We start from the raw sequence: 15,288 nt of genomic DNA, 5'->3' as shown, positions 1-15,288 counted from the left end.
ATTCTCTGAGGTTATGTTCATACAATCACATTGTTCAATCATAACTGACAGTTTCCACTATTGGCCATGCCATAGCAACATAGCGCTTCTCGGGAAATTATTCTGACACAATTACAGCGAGCAGTAATGATTTAAATCATATAATTTTATTAACTCAGAGCTGGTTGTTTACTGGCATGATACTTGTTGTTGTGAGGATGAAAAACGTTTCACCATGTTGGACAGATATTCATAAATGGCTTGTTCATTCACCATTGTCATACCACACTTATACACTCATTATTTAATGCACTTTAACAGCAAGGTACAATAGTTAGATCTGAGGGGAACAACTGGCATTTATCATGTAAAGGAAATCAAACAAAAGCCAGACTTTAACCAAACTGTACAGCAGGGAAGAGGTGGGATGAGAGCCACACCATGCGGTTTTTTACTTTGAGTGCAGGGACTGGAACGTTTCAGGCACTGGAACGTCTCAGGCACTGGAACGTCTCAGACACTGGAACGTCTCAGACACTGGAACGTCTCAGGCACTGGAACGTCTCAGACACTGGAACGTCTCAGACACTGGAACGTCTCAGACACTGGAACGTTTCAGACACTGGAACGTTTCAGACACTGGAACGTCTCAGACACTGGAACGTCTCAGACACTGGAACGTCTCAGGCACTGGAACGTCTCAGGCACTGGAACGTCTCAGACACTGGAACGTCTCAGACACTGGAACGTCTCAGACACTGGAACGTCTCAGACACTGGAACGTTTCAGACACTGGAACGTCTCAGGCACTGGAACGTCTCAGACACTGGAACGTCTCAGACACTGGAACGTCTCAGACACTGGAACGTCTCAGACACTGGAACGTCTCAGACACTGGAACGTCTCAGACACTGGAACGTTTCAGACACTGGAACGTTTCAGACACTGGAACGTTTCAGACACTGGAATATAGCCGTGTGTTGATTTTCACTGTAGCTAGTGTTCCAAACAAAAGACCAGCAGGAGGATAACAGTTTGGTATATATGAATCATGTTCTCGTCCTCATGCAGAGCATGGTTATCTGTGGTGTTGACGCTGAGGTCAGGTGACAGCTAGAGGACTGAGTTGGTACTTGACTCTTCTGTCGAGGCTGTCGTTGACCGGTGGCTCTGTGGACCGAATCTGGAGGACCAGCAGCACCAGAGACATCACTATGGCAGCAATCTGGAATACAGTGGAGCAGATCAAGTTTCAATGTTCCAGTTTATTTACAATGTATAACACGTTGGAAATGTTATTCACTTTCACATTATTTTGATTTGACCTTTGTTTTAACAGTAAAAAAAAGCAATAACAAAACATGATATAATATATAGAAATGTGCACAGAGTAATGTGCTTTTTATCCACTCATATCCACAACAACGAGTCCACATTGTGCTATTGAACCATAGTTGTGCTAAATGCTACACTTGTCTTGCATCTAAAGACATACCACCTGGGGAGGTAATAGTAGCTTCACAATAAAACATGAATCAACATTAAACATTAAAACAATAACAGCAGCTTTACAATAAGACATGAATCAACATAAACATTTAAAACAATAACAGTAGCTTCACAATAAAACATGAATCAACATAAAAATGTAAAACAATAACAGTAGCTTCACAATAAAACATGAATCAACATTAAACATGAAAACAATAACAGTAGCTTCACAATCAAACATGAATCAACATTATACATGAAAACAATACAAGTCAGTGGTCATACCATAATGGTGGCAAATGTAGAGATGAATCCGATCATAATCTGAATCAGGAAGTTCATGTGTCTCTTCAGTATGGGACCACAAGGCTGGAACAGATAGAGATGGCATTGTAACAGCCATAGAATTAGATATTAGAACTCTATATATTACAATTACATTTTAATAATTGAATAGGATCTCTGTGGTAACAGATCTCTTAATTTTTGGGTGATTTATCTTTGGAGTCAGTTTAGCCCAACGCTAGCTAGCTTTCACTGAAAATTGTTGCATCAAAATAAAAAATGAACAATGTTTAAATAAGACTGCTTTACCTTGCTGTACACCCAGCGCTCCTGGGACACTGAAGTTGTAGTGTGTCCGTGTGTGATATTGTGCTGGCAGTCTAGCTTCATAAAAACACAGAGACAGAGAAACAGGATCAAACTCCTGTATAGGTCTCCACAAGCCTCTGTAACATTTCAAGTCTGTTTAAAGCTTCTATCCTTAGTTGCTACATCCACTTTTGGACTTGTACATGTATTATATATACTCACTGACATCAGGGCGGCAGGTAGCCTAGTGGTTAGAGCAGGTAGCCTAGTGGTTAGAACAGGTAGCCTAGTGGTTAGAGCAGGTAGCCTAGTGGTTAGAGCAGGTAGCCTAGTGGTTAGAGCAGGTAGCCTAGTGGTTAGAGCAGGTAGCCTAGTGGTTAGAGCAGGTAGCCTAGTGGTTAGAGCAGGTAGCCTAGTGGTTAGAGCAGGTAGCCTAATGGTTAGAGCAGGTAGCCTAGTGGTTAGAGCAGGTAGCCTAGTGGTTAGAGCAGGTAGCCTAGTGGTTAGAGTAGGTAGCTTAGTGGTTAGAGCAGGTAGCCTAGTGGTTAGAGCAGGTAGCCTAGTGGTTAGAGTAGGTAGTTTAGTGGTTAGAGCAGGTAGCCTAGTGGTTAGAGCAGGTAGCCTAGTGGTTAGAACATTGTGCCAGGAACCGAAAGGTTGCTAGATCAAATCTCTGAGCTGACAAGGTATAAATCTGTTGTTTTGCCCCTGAACAAGGTAGTTAACCCACTGTTCCTAGGCCATCATTGTAAACAAGCATTTTGTTTTTTAACTGACTTGCCTAGCAAAGGTAAAATAAAAATACATTCTTCAAGAATATAACTTAGACATTTTTCATGAGCTTAGTTCAACTGTCGTACCCCATCAGAACCCTAAACATACGCTTGTTTTACTCCAATGTTTGTAGACAAACACTGTATAGCCTATAATGTTGATATCATGGATGGTCAGTCCTTGCATCCATAGCTCTGTCTATGAGTTGGAGAGAGGGGTTACATTTCTGCAGACCCATCCCTCAGGTGTTTATAATTTAAATGACTAAAGTCTGGCCCCAAGGCCGTCTCGTTTCTCCATTTCATATTTAGTTTATCTCAATCCGTTGGCTGCTGCTGTTAGTCACCTCTGTGCATCTAAAATGTCTGCACTGTCAAGACAGCCTTAGCTCTACTTGTCCATCTCCTAACAGGAAGGTACTGTGGGTAAGCTCACCGTAGTGTTCTGTAGATTTACAGTCTCACACTGACTGTCCAATGAGTAGTCTGGAGGGAGTGGCGGACAGTAGCAGGAGACTGGAATGTGACAACCCCAGTCTGAGTGGCCACGCAGTCCACAACATTGATCCTAATGAACAAACAACATAAACAAACAAACCAAAACATAACACTCATCTCCAAATATCAATATTTGTTTGTTTGTGCAACTATTAACAACAATATTGTACAACAACAAACAATTAGTCTGGTCCCCCTCTGTATTTTTAGCCAACTATTGTTATGGATTTTATGTATAATGACTAAATGATGTATACATTTAACGCAGGATTGTAACTAAAAGAATTCTACCCTGTTTGATAAAGAATGTTTGTACATAGGCAAAGAGGAAGTGTTAACAGACAACTTGTGACAGACAACTTGTAACCACTGTAAAACTAACAACAGGAAAGATGTCTCGTCCCCACCCAGAGAGGGGAGAAACCGTTGGGCTTGCAGTAGATTGTGTAACATGTTGCAGCATAAGATAAGCAATATATGTGTTGGAATAAACTTGTAAAACAGCATTGTCGTTGTCAGAGAGGAGGGACATTTATGACGTAATGTGAGGTATATATACCTATATGAGTGGTGTGATTGGCAGAGCTCTCGGAGTGACGTAATGTGAGGTATATATACCTATATGAGTGGTGTGATTGGCAGAGCTCTCGGAGAATAAACATTCTGACTATTGTGACTGGCCTCTGTCTGTTTCATTTCAACCAGAACCTTACAAACTCTGGGCTACAGACAGAGTATTTCATTGAAGTTCAGTTTATGAATCTTGGGAACTTAATTCCCTTAACAACTATTCTGTCTACCATTGTCAATAAATTGATTCATGGTAATAATGATGATGTTAAAGTTGATACAGATCTGGCAATTTTAACAATATCTAGATACGTTGGCTGAAGATTATACAGATCTGAAGCCTGATTGATTGATTGATTATTACTGATGCCTGGAGTTTGTTCAGCTCCCTCTGGACCTGTGGTTCAGTATCGTGAAGAGGAGTCACAGAGTGAAACCTTCTGTCCAGAATCTCCTCCATCTTAAATGAATAAATAACACTTTATTATAACATTGCACACTGTTTATTAACATAACAACACTTTTGAATTGTTAAAAACTCAACTACATTTTTAGGGGAGGAAGTGGATACCTTTGGTTGGGCACGAACCATCGGCACAGCGATGATTACGATGGCTATGAATTCACAGGTCATGAAGACAACATACTGTAGAAAGATATATATATATATATAGAGAGAGAGATAGATAGAGAGAGATATAGAGATAGAGACAGATAGACAGACAGATAGATACAGAGACAGGTTAACAACATGCAGATCCCCCCCCCCCCCCCCAAAAAAAAACCCAGTCCTAATAATTTATTATAGATAGTTTAGATTTGATTTGAAAACAATCAGATGAATCTGAATAATAACACAAATCAATCATATTACTCTGAGCTATGAGACTAAGCTGTTATAAACCAGGGTTGTTGTCTATGAGACTAAGCTGTTATAAACCAGGGTTGTTGTCTATGAGACTAAGCTGTTATAAACCAGGGTTGTTGTCTATGAGACTAAGCTGTTATAAACCAGGGTTGTTGTCTATGAGACTAAGCTGTTATAAACCAGGGTTGTTGTCTATGAGACTAAGCTGTTATAAACCAGGGTTGTTGTCTATGAGACTAAGCTGTTATAAACCAGGGTTGTTGTCTATGAGACTAAGCTGTTATAAACCAGGGTTGTTGTCTATGAGACTAAGCTGTTATAAACCAGGGTTGTTGTCTATGAGACTAAGCTGTTATAAACCAGGGTTGTTGTCTATGAGACTAAGCTGTTATAAACCAGGGTTGTTGTCTATGAGACTAAGCTGTTATAAACCAGGGTTGTTGTCTATGAGACTAAGCTGTTATAAACCATGGTTGTTGTCTATGAGACTAAGCTGTTATAAACCAGGGTTGTTGTCTATGAGACTAAGCTGTTAGAATCTAGGGTTGTTGTCTATGAGACTAAGCTGTTATAAACCAGGGTTGTTGTCTATGAGACTAAGCTGTTATAAACCAGGGTTGTTGTCTATGAGACTAAGCTGTTAGAAACCAGGGTTGGTGTCTATGAGACTAAGCTGTTATAAACCAGGGTTGTTGTCTATGAGACTAAGCTGTTATAAACCAGGGTTGTTGTCTATGAGACTAAGCTGTTATAAACCAGGGTTGTTGTCTATGAGACTAAGCTGTTAGAATCTAGGGTTGTTGTCTATGAGACTAAGCTGTTATAAACCAGGGTTGTTGTCTATGAGACTAAGCTGTTATAAACCAGGGTTGTTGTCTATGAGACTAAGCTGTTATAAACCAGGGTTGTTGTCTATGAGACTAAGCTGTAATAAACCAGGGTTGTTGTCTATGAGACTAAGCTGTTATAAACCAGGGTTGTTGTCTATGAGACTAAGCTGTTATAAACCAGGGTTGTTGTCTATGAGACTAAGCTGTTAGAATCTAGGGTTGTTGTCTATGAGACTAAGCAGTTATAAACCAGGGTTGTTGTCTATGAGACTAAGCTGTTAGAATCTAGGGTTGTTGTCTATGAGACTAAGCTGTTAGAAACCAGGGTTGTTGTCTATGAGACTAAGCTGTTAGAATATAGGGTTGTTGTCTATGAGACTAAGCTGTTAGAAACCAGGATTGTTGCCAATTCCATTTCAATTCCAGTCAATTCAGAAATAAAACCAAATTCCTATTCCAAAATCAAACTTTTCCTCATTAAAAAGCATTGAAAAGACTTGTAATTGGAATGTCATTCTACATCCTGAATTGACAGGACTGGAAATGGAATTGATCCCAATCCTGTTAGGCTGCATTTACACAGGTAGCCCAATTCTGACCAATCAGATCAGATCTCTTGCCAATAATTGGGCAAAAGATCAGAATTGGTCTGCCTGTGTAAACGGAGCCTTAGAGACACTTACCAGGATCAGCAGTATTCTCTTGTCTCTGTAGGCAGCGTAGCCTCCCAGGATGGAGAACAGTACAGTAATGGGTCCAAACACATTTAGTACGTACATCTCATGGAGGGTACTCCGATGGTCAAACTGCACTCACACAAATAATACAGGTCAAGGAAAAAACTATTAAAGGTCAATGAAATAATTGTGCATCTTTGTGTTGCTGTTAACATCACTTTAGGTGACGTACTGTAGGTTTTTACAATGTCGTTTCACATCAGGTCATTTAAAGGTCAGTTAAAGGACCTGACGACTTTGGTAATTTACAGTTAATTGTAAATTGTGTTATTATTTTATTACATAAGAAGAAACTCTCTGAGTTTGTCCAGTTGTTACCTCAGGAGGGTGTTGGAAGCTGTATGAAACCCCAACTACAAACAGAAATACCCCAGATACCTGCAAGTATAGATATTTTAGGTCTGTTACGGTATGTTATAAATGTATTAAGATACTGTATGACGTCATTATTGGAAACATACTAGACTGCATATTACACAATATAGATATACTTCAATATGTTTTACATTTTGTTATTGTATTTTAGACTAACATTTTGTTTTTAATATGACCCTTTTTAGATACTAAATGTTACACAGGTGTTTTTAATATGATTTATACACTGTTGTAATGATGAATCCATAACATAACCAATTGACTAAATAACTAATTAGCAAAAAAAAAAGTCCGACCTGGCAGGTCAAACCAGTACGTACCAGAAGCAGGACATTGAAAGTGATGCACAGTCCTCTCGTGTACGTTCTGCCATTCCCCATAGTGCGATAAATAAGTCCTCGATCCCAAACAGTTGCTTCAAACTATAACTGGACGGATAATGGACTGAACACAAGACCCTGGGGTGATTTACTGTGTTTAAAGAGGATCCTTCAACTTGTTTCTGTTGGAGGGTGGAAAATGACCAAGTTTGGGAAGGTTGTTTACTGTAACTACTACGTTAGTTGGCAGAAAGCCCTTGGTCACCAACTACAGCAGAAGAAATGGATCAAAATAAGTTTTCTTTTCTTCTTGCCAGTTGAAAACACTTGGGCTTTATTTGTCCTAAGGGAAGCACAGCACTTGTCTGGGTGGGATTGGAGAGTACAGCAGGTTCCTCTTCCTAGTGAATTCCAGGAAAACAGAGTAGAAACACTGTACTTACAGGACCAGTCAAAAGTTTGGACACACTTACTCATTCAAGGGTTTTTCTTTATTTTTACTATTATTCTACATTGTTAGAATAATAGTGAAAACATCAAAACTATGAAATAACACATATGGAATCATGTAGTAACCAAATAAGTGTTAAACAAATCAAAATATATTTTAGATTTTAGATTCTTCAAAGTAGCCACACTTTGCCTCGAGGACAGCTTTGCACACTCTTGGCATTCTCTCAACCAGCTTCACCTGGAATGCTTTTCCAACCGTCTTGAAGGAGTTCCCACATATGCTGAGCACTTGTTGGCTGGTTTTCCTTCAATCTGCGGTCCAACTCATCCCAAACCATCTCAATTGGGTTGAGGTCGGGTGATTGTGGAGGCCAGGTCATCTGATGCAGCACGCCATCACTCTCCTTCTTGGTCAAATAGCCCTTACACAGCCTGGAGGTGTGTTGGGTCATTTTCCTGTTGAAAAACAAATGATAGTTACACTAAGCGCAAACCAGATGGGATGGCGTATCGCTGCAGAATTCTGTGGTAGCCATGCTGGTTAAGTGTGTCTTGAATTTTAAATAAATCACAGACAGTCTCACCAGCAAAGCACCCCCACACCATCACACCTCCTCCTCCATGATTCACGGTGGGAACCACACATGCGGAGATCGGCCGTTCACCTGCTCTGCATCTCACTAAGACACGGCGGTTGGAACCAAAAATCTAAAGTTTAAAATATATTTAGATTTTTTTAACACTTTTTTGGTTACTACATGATTCCATATGTGTTATTTCATAGTTGGGATGTCTTCACTATTATTCTACAATGTAGAAAATAGTAAAAAATAAAGAAAAACCATTGAATCAGTAGGTGTGTTCACACTTTTGACTGGTACTCTATTTTAATCAAATTAAATGTGGTGTAGGTGAGGATATCTGAACATTTAAAGTTGATATAACTCAGAATACTTGATGCAGCACAATAACTTGAAATAGTACGTTTGAAAAAGCACATATTTGTTTTCAGTGGATATACAAGTCCAGTAGCTCAACTCTGTAAAGAAGCGGGATCCTTCACTCTGCTCTGCACAGCATTACAATGAGCTGACGAGTTCAGATAGGAATGCCATTTGTAATCAGACGTCCAAGTCAAGGCACTGCCATTAAACAGAAAACATCAACACCTTTCAATTGAATTATTTTCTAAAAGATTCATATTTCAGTCATAGTAGCCAAATTCAGTAGCATTGAAGTGAAATTTGAGATTTTTCCGGATCAACGCCACAAGTGCAGGCAGACACCTCTTAGAGAGTATGTGAAAGGGTGGGGTAAGATTACTCAAGGCCACTGCAGCACTTTGGGTGCGTTTACACAGGGAGCCCAATACTTTTGACCAATCAGATCAGATCTGAAAAAGATCTATCCGCGTTTTGTAATGATGAGAAGTTAGCATGTCTTGGGGCTATGATATTTGTGCGCCTGTAACTTTCTGACTCATAGCCAAGAAATCTGTAATGCATTTTGACATTTTTGCAGAGGTCTTAGTCACACAATTTTACATCTATCTAAGATGTTTGTTGCAGTATTTCTCAATGAAAAAATGTGCATGAAAACTAGCCATCACTTCGTAAATGACAACAAACACTTCATTGAGGAATCCCATCCACTCCTACTAGGAGTACTACTGTGGACCTCTGGCAGTCTCTATGGGGGTACCACAGGGTTCAAATCTCGGGCCTACTCTTTTCTCTGTATATATCAATGATGTCGCTCTTGCTGCGGGTGATTCCCAGATCCACCTCTATGCAGACGACACCATTCTGTATACATCTGGCCCTTCTTTGGACACTGTGTTAACAAACCTCCAAACAAGCTTCAATGCCATACAACACTCCTTCCGTGGCCTCCACCTGCTCTTAGACGCTAGTAAAACTAAATGCATGATTTTTAATCGTTCGCTGCCCACACCCGCCCGCCCGACTAACATCACTACTCTGGACGGTTCTGACCTAGAATACGTGGACAACTACAAATACCTAGGTGTCTGGTTAGACTGTAAACTCTCCTTCCAGACTCATATTAAACATCTCCAATCCAAAATGAAATCTAGAATCGGCTTTCTATTACGCAATATAGCCTCCTTTGCTCACGCCGCCAAACGTACCCTAGTAAAACTGACTATCCTACCGATCCTTGACTTCGGTGATGTCATTTACAAAATAGCCTCCAACACTCTACTCAGCAAACTGGATGCAGTCTATCACAGTGCCATCCGTTTTGTCACCAAAGCCCCATATACAACCCACCACTGCGACCTGTATGCTCTAATTGGCTGGCCCTCTCTACATATTATTCGCCAGACCCACTGGCTCCAGGTCATCTACAAGTCTATGCTAGGTAAAGCTCTGCCTTATCTCAGCTCACTGGTCACGATAACAACACCCACCCGTAGCATGCGCTCCAGCAGGTATATCACACTGGTCATCCCCAAAGCCAACACCTCCTTTGGCCGCCTTTCCTTCCAGTTCTCTGCTGCCAATGACTGGAACGAATTGCAAAAATCGCTGAAGCTGGAGACTTATATTTCCCTCACTAACTTTAAACATCAGCTATCCAAGCAGCTAACTGATCACTGCAGCTGTACATAGCCTATCTGTAAATAGCCCATCCAATCTACCTACATCATCCCCATCTTGTTTTTATTTACTTTTCTGCTCACCAGTATTTTTACTTTCTACCACATCATCATCTGCACATCTATCACTCCAGTGTTAATTTGCTAAATTGTAATTACTTGCTACTATGGCCTATGTATTGCCTTACCTCATCACACCATTTGCACACACTGTATATACTGTAGACGTTATTCTTCGTTTTGTATTGTGTTATTGACTGTACGCTTGCTTATTCTATGTGTATCTCTCTGTTGTCTGTGTCGCATGGCTTTGCTTTATCTTGGCCAGGTCGCAGTTGTAAATGAGATATACAAGTAAAAACCCTTTAAAGTACTACTTAAGTTGTTTTTTGTACTTCACATTTGCTATTTATATTTTTGACAACTTTTACTTCACTACATTCCTAAAGAAGATAATGTACTTTTTACTCCATACATTTTCCCTGATACCCAAAAGTACTCGTTACATTTTGAATGCTTAGCGGGACAGGAAAACGGTCCAATTCACACACTTATCAAGAGAACATCCCTGGTTATCTCTACTGCCTCCGATCTGGTGGACTCACTAAACACGAAGGCTTTGTTTGTAAATGATGTGTTGGAGTGTGTCCCTCATAGAGATTACAGGCTGTAGGGTGAAGTTACACCGAGACTCCGATCCTGGGTCTGTTTAGCATTTTCCTCACCAATGGTTAAGGTTAGGATTGGGGGAGAGGGAGCTGATCCTAGATCTGTACCTAGGGGAAACGTCACCCTGAGCGACAGGACAGTCAACATTCCAACCACTTCCTTCCTCATTGGAAAACATGCTCATCTAGGTCACACGAAGACTATCCTTGCATCCAAAATGACACCCTATTCCCTATGTAGTACACTACTTTTGACCAGGGCCCATAGGGCACTATGTAGGGTATAGGGTACCATTTAGGATGCAGACCTGTATTTTATTATGAGCACAGTAATAACTTCCGCCAGGTTGCAGTTCGGTTATAAAGTCATACATTTAAACAGAGTAAAAACAAAGGGGCTTTTTCAGTAGTTGGAAGTGTGTCCCACCTACTCTTGTGGTTACAATTCTGACTACAAGCATTGTTTTTCAGTCCTCTGAAACAATGTACTGTGGTTTTGTCTTTTTAACACCACTGATCTGCACGTACTGCGTATACCTGCATGTGAGGCACAATACTGTTGAACAGGATGATGGGAACTAACAAACCAGCCCTGACAACCTCCACAAGAAACATGAAAACATTAACCCTTTATACACGTCACTGAATACACAACTGAATTAAACATTAAAGTTTAGAACTTTAGAAAATGAGACAAAGTATTTAGAAAATAAGTTTATTTGACATTAGAGGAGTTACCAGACAGGAAAACTGGTGCTTCACGTGGGTGATTGTTTGACAATGCAATGGGCCCCTTCACTCGGCCACGTTATTTCCAGAACCCACAAACTTCTACATTGTCTCACATTAACAGAAGTGCTCAGCCTTTACTAAGGTATATTGGGGTGCAACACATTGGCAGTCCAATGAAGGAAAACACTCAAACTGACCCCAACCCTAACCTTAACCCTAGCCTTAATTAAAACTCAGCTAAATTTTGTGCCTAATGAATATGACCAAGGAATGTTCCTAGTTCATTACGTGTTTCAATAGTTCAGTAATGGTACCGAGGAAGACCTATGAAGCCCAGGTGGATTCCATACTTACAATACAGACAAAAATGGGTTCCAGAATTGTTATTCAGCTGTCCCCATAGGAGAACCCTTTTTGGTTCCAGGTAGAACCCTTTTTTGGTTCCCTTTTGTTTAAAGGGTTCTACATGGAACCCAAAAGGGTTCTTCTACCTGGAACAAAATAGGTTCTACCTGGAACCAAAAATAGTTCTTCAAAGGGTTCTCGTATAGGAGACAAAGTGACCTTTTTAGGTTCAAGATAGCACCTTTTGTACAGAGGAATCAACACAATGTAAAGGGAACCAGGCCCATATTCATAAAGCCTTTGAGAGTAGGAGTAGTGATCTAGGATCAAGTCCCCCTGTCCATGTAATATCAACACATGTTATCTTATTTATAAGAAGAAAACCAGATCCGAGATCAACGTTCCTTCTCTGAGAAGATTTATAAATATCAGCCCTGATTTCTTAATGAGTCATCCCGCCTTTGACATTTGATTTATTTCTTATTTATTTTGGGGGTAAAACAACATACCAATCACTTCCTTCTTCAGTGGAAAACATGCAAATGCTCATCTAGGTCACGCGAAGACTACGTCTGTGTCCAAAATGGCACCCTATTCCCTATGTAGTACACTACTTTTGACCAGGGCCCATTGGGCACTATGTAGGGAATATTGTACCATTTAGGATGCAGCCCTACATCTTAGTATGACCAAAACAATCACTTCTGTGAGGGTGCAGTTTGGTTAGATAGTCGTACATTTAAACAGAGTAAAACCAAAGGGACTTTTTCAATAGGTGGAAAACCCTTGTGTGGTCCATCTACACTCTTGTGGTTTAATTTCTCACGACAAGCATTGTTTTCCAGTCCTGTGAAACAATGTACTGTGGTTTTGTCTTTTTAACAGCACTGATCTGCACGTACTGCGTATACCTGCATGTGAGGCACAATACTGTTGAACAGGATGATGGGAACTAACAAACCAGCCCTGACAACCTCCACAAGAAACATGAAAACATAAACCCTTTATACACGTCACTGAAAGCCAACAAATGATTAACTGAATTAAACATTGGAGTTTAGAACTTTAGAAAATGAGACAAAGTATTTAGAAAATAAGTTTATTTGACGTTAGAGGAGTGACAGGAAAACTGGTGCTTCACGTGGGTGATTGTTTGACAATGCAATGGACCCCTTCACTCGGCCACGTTATTTCCAGAACCCACAAACTTCTGCATTGTCTCACATTAACAGAAGTGCTCAGCCTTTACTAAGGAATATTGGGGTGCAACACATTGGCAGTCCAAAGAAGGAAAACACTCAAACTGACCAACCCTAAACTTAACCCTAGCCTTAAATCTAACCCTGGTCCAGTTGTAACCAATGAGGAAATTCAACATGGGTTCGCAGGTCAGTCACGTCCCTCTAGTGTTTCCCATCGTACTGGTACGGAGGTGGTGGCGGGTAATAAGAGCTGGCGTGAAGATGAGCTTGTGTGGCAGGCAGCATGGGAAGAGCTTGTCCGGCAGGCAGCATGGGAGGAGCTTGTCCGGCAGGCAGCATGGGAGGAGTTTGAGTAGTTGCCATTTCCATGTTGGTTGCGTTTCTATAACTAAGATCCATGGTCACCTCAGCCAAGGAGGCTTTTTGGATTCTACGGATCATTACCAACGCCAGAAGCATTTCAATGGCCTGCAAGTAAGAGACAATGAAATGGGTTTTATATTCAACCTATAAGATATGGCTTGTCTATTGTAAACAAATGTGTTGTTTAATACTTAATTTATTAAAAATAAATCATATCTTCCCTTCCTCTCAATGAAGGCAGTTCTCTTTCTTTCCTGCCCAATGCCATTAAGAAGGCTAGTCAAGACCACCAATAAAGTGTTTGGCTTGTGAAGCCGCTTGGAAATTATTCTTCAATCACCGAAGCTTCATTAAAAGATCAAGTTTGATAGGAGCAAAACAGTGACATTCCCTTTGCGTCTATGTGTTGTAGGCAGACCTACATTATTTTACCTTTGTATCTGTGTGTTGTAGGCAGGCCTACATTATTTTACCTTTGTATCTGTGTGTTGTAGGCAGACCTACATTATTTTACCTTTGTATCTATGTGTTGTAGGCAGACCTACATTATTTTACCTTTGTATCTGTGTGTTGTAGGCAGGCCTACATTATTTTACCTTTGTATCTGTGTGTTGTAGGCAGGCCTACATTATTTTACCTTTGTATCTGTGTGTTGTAGGCAGGCCTACATTATTTTACCTTTGTATCTGTGTGTTGTAGGCAGGCCTACATTATTTTACCTTTGTATCTGTGTGTTGTAGGCAGGCCTACATCATTTTACCTTTGTATCTGTGTGTTGTAGGCAGGCCTACATTATTTTACCTTTGTATCTGTGTGTTGTAGGCAGACCTACATTATTTTACCTTTGTATCTGTGTGTTGTAGGCAGGCCTATATTATTTTACCACTGCAGCTCCTGTTTTGGACGTGTGTAAAACCCCCTCCATGATGTAGCCTAAGTGTGTAAAACCCCGTCCATGATGTAGGCTAAGTGTGTAAAACCCCCTCCATGATGTAGGCTACGTGTGTAAAACCCCCTCCATGATGTAGACTAAGTGTGTAAAACCCCCTCCATGATGTAGACTAAGTGTGTAAAACCCCCTCCATGATGTAAGCTAAGTGTGTAAAACCCCCTCCATGATGTAAGCTAAGTGTGTTAAACCCCCTCCATGATGTAGACTAAGTGTGTAAAACCCCCTCCATGATGTAAGCTAAGTGTGTAAAAACCCCTCCATGATGTAGACTAAGTGTGTAAAACCCCCTCCATGATGTAGGCTAAGTGTGTAAAACCCCCTCCATGATGTAAGCTAAGTGTGTAAAATCCCCTCCATGATGTAGCCTAAGTGTGTAAAACCCCCTCCATGATGTAAGCTAAGTGTGTAAAACCCACTCCATTATGTAGGCTAAGTGTGTAAAACCCCATCCATGATGTAGGCTACGTGTGTAAAACCCACTCCATTATGTAGGCTAAGTGTGTAAAACCCACTCCATGATGTAAGCTAAGTGTGTAAAACCCACTCCATGATGTAGGCTACGTGTGTAAAACCCCCTCCATGATGTAGGCTAAGTGTGTAAAACCCCCTCCATGATGTAGGCTACGTGTGTAAAACCCCCTCCATGATGTAGACTACGTGTGTTAAACCCCCTCCATGATGTAGACTACGTGTGTAAAACCCCCTCCATGATGTAGACTAAGTGTGTAAAACCCCCTCCATGATGTAGACTACGTGTGTAAAACCCCCTCCATGATGTAAGCTAAGTGTGTAAAACCCCCTCCATGATGTAGGCAACATGTTTAAAACCCCCTCCATGATGTAGACTACGTGTGTAAAACCCCCTCCATGATGTAAGCTATGTGTGTAAAACCCCCTCCATGATGTAGGCTAAGTGTG

General features: G+C 40.7%; 2 protein-coding genes across 6 annotated transcripts in view; both read right to left on the bottom strand.

The window, feature by feature from the left end:
* Positions 1-127: 127 nt before the first annotated feature.
* On the bottom strand, positions 128-7,270 carry LOC139533599 (23 kDa integral membrane protein-like). Of its 2 annotated transcripts, XM_071331750.1 has the most exons (9): positions 7,036-7,270; positions 6,659-6,718; positions 6,287-6,409; positions 4,477-4,551; positions 4,270-4,365; positions 3,274-3,405; positions 2,065-2,139; positions 1,756-1,839; positions 128-1,204 (listed from the first exon to the last, which is right to left on the bottom strand). In XM_071331750.1, exons 1-9 carry the CDS (start codon positions 7,093-7,095, stop codon positions 1,082-1,084), a joined length of 828 nt encoding a protein of 275 aa, XP_071187851.1. In that variant the 5' UTR covers positions 7,096-7,270; the 3' UTR covers positions 128-1,081. The 2 variants fall into 2 exon arrangements, with proteins under 2 accessions (XP_071187851.1, XP_071187852.1); XM_071331751.1 differs by lacking the exon at positions 6,659-6,718 and having other exon boundaries at positions 931-1,204; positions 7,036-7,228.
* A 4,205-nt stretch (positions 7,271-11,475) lies between these two features.
* LOC139533597 (tetraspanin-8-like) overlaps positions 11,476-15,288 on the bottom strand; it is a 196,818-nt gene continuing 193,005 nt past the window's right edge. For 2 of the 4 annotated variants that reach the window (XR_011666824.1, XR_011666823.1), the window contains exons 9-10: positions 13,184-13,523; positions 11,476-11,729 (exon numbers count right to left, since the gene is read on the bottom strand). Coding sequence is in view for 2 of the 4 variants with exons in the window: in XM_071331748.1 (XP_071187849.1) it covers positions 13,257-13,523 (267 nt within the window). In the remaining 2 variants the exon portion in view is untranslated. Of the gene's footprint in view, positions 11,730-12,313; positions 13,524-15,288 lie in introns of those variants that run through there. The other 2 variants (XM_071331748.1, XM_071331747.1) reach the window with 1 other exon arrangement.

The sequence above is a fragment of the Salvelinus alpinus genome, chromosome 11 (genome assembly GCF_045679555.1).
Source record: "Salvelinus alpinus chromosome 11, SLU_Salpinus.1, whole genome shotgun sequence".
Classification (NCBI taxonomy): Eukaryota; Metazoa; Chordata; class Actinopteri; order Salmoniformes; family Salmonidae; genus Salvelinus; species Salvelinus alpinus.
This window is presented reverse-complemented; position numbering and strand designations above follow the sequence as displayed.

What these genes read in the sequence shown, in the direction of transcription:
- LOC139533599 (XM_071331750.1), bottom strand. Translation starts at nt 7,095, where the DNA reads ATGGGGAATGGCAGAACGTACACGAGAGGACTGTGCATCACTTTCAAT. An exon ending in GCTTCCAACACCCTCCTGAG is followed by an intron (nt 6,410 to 6,658) that starts GTAACAACTGGA and finishes GTGTGAGTGCAG; the next exon opens with TTTGACCATCGGAGTACCCT. An exon ending in AGAGAATACTGCTGATCCTG is followed by an intron (nt 4,552 to 6,286) that starts GTAAGTGTCTCT and finishes ATCTTTCTACAG; the next exon opens with TATGTTGTCTTCATGACCTG.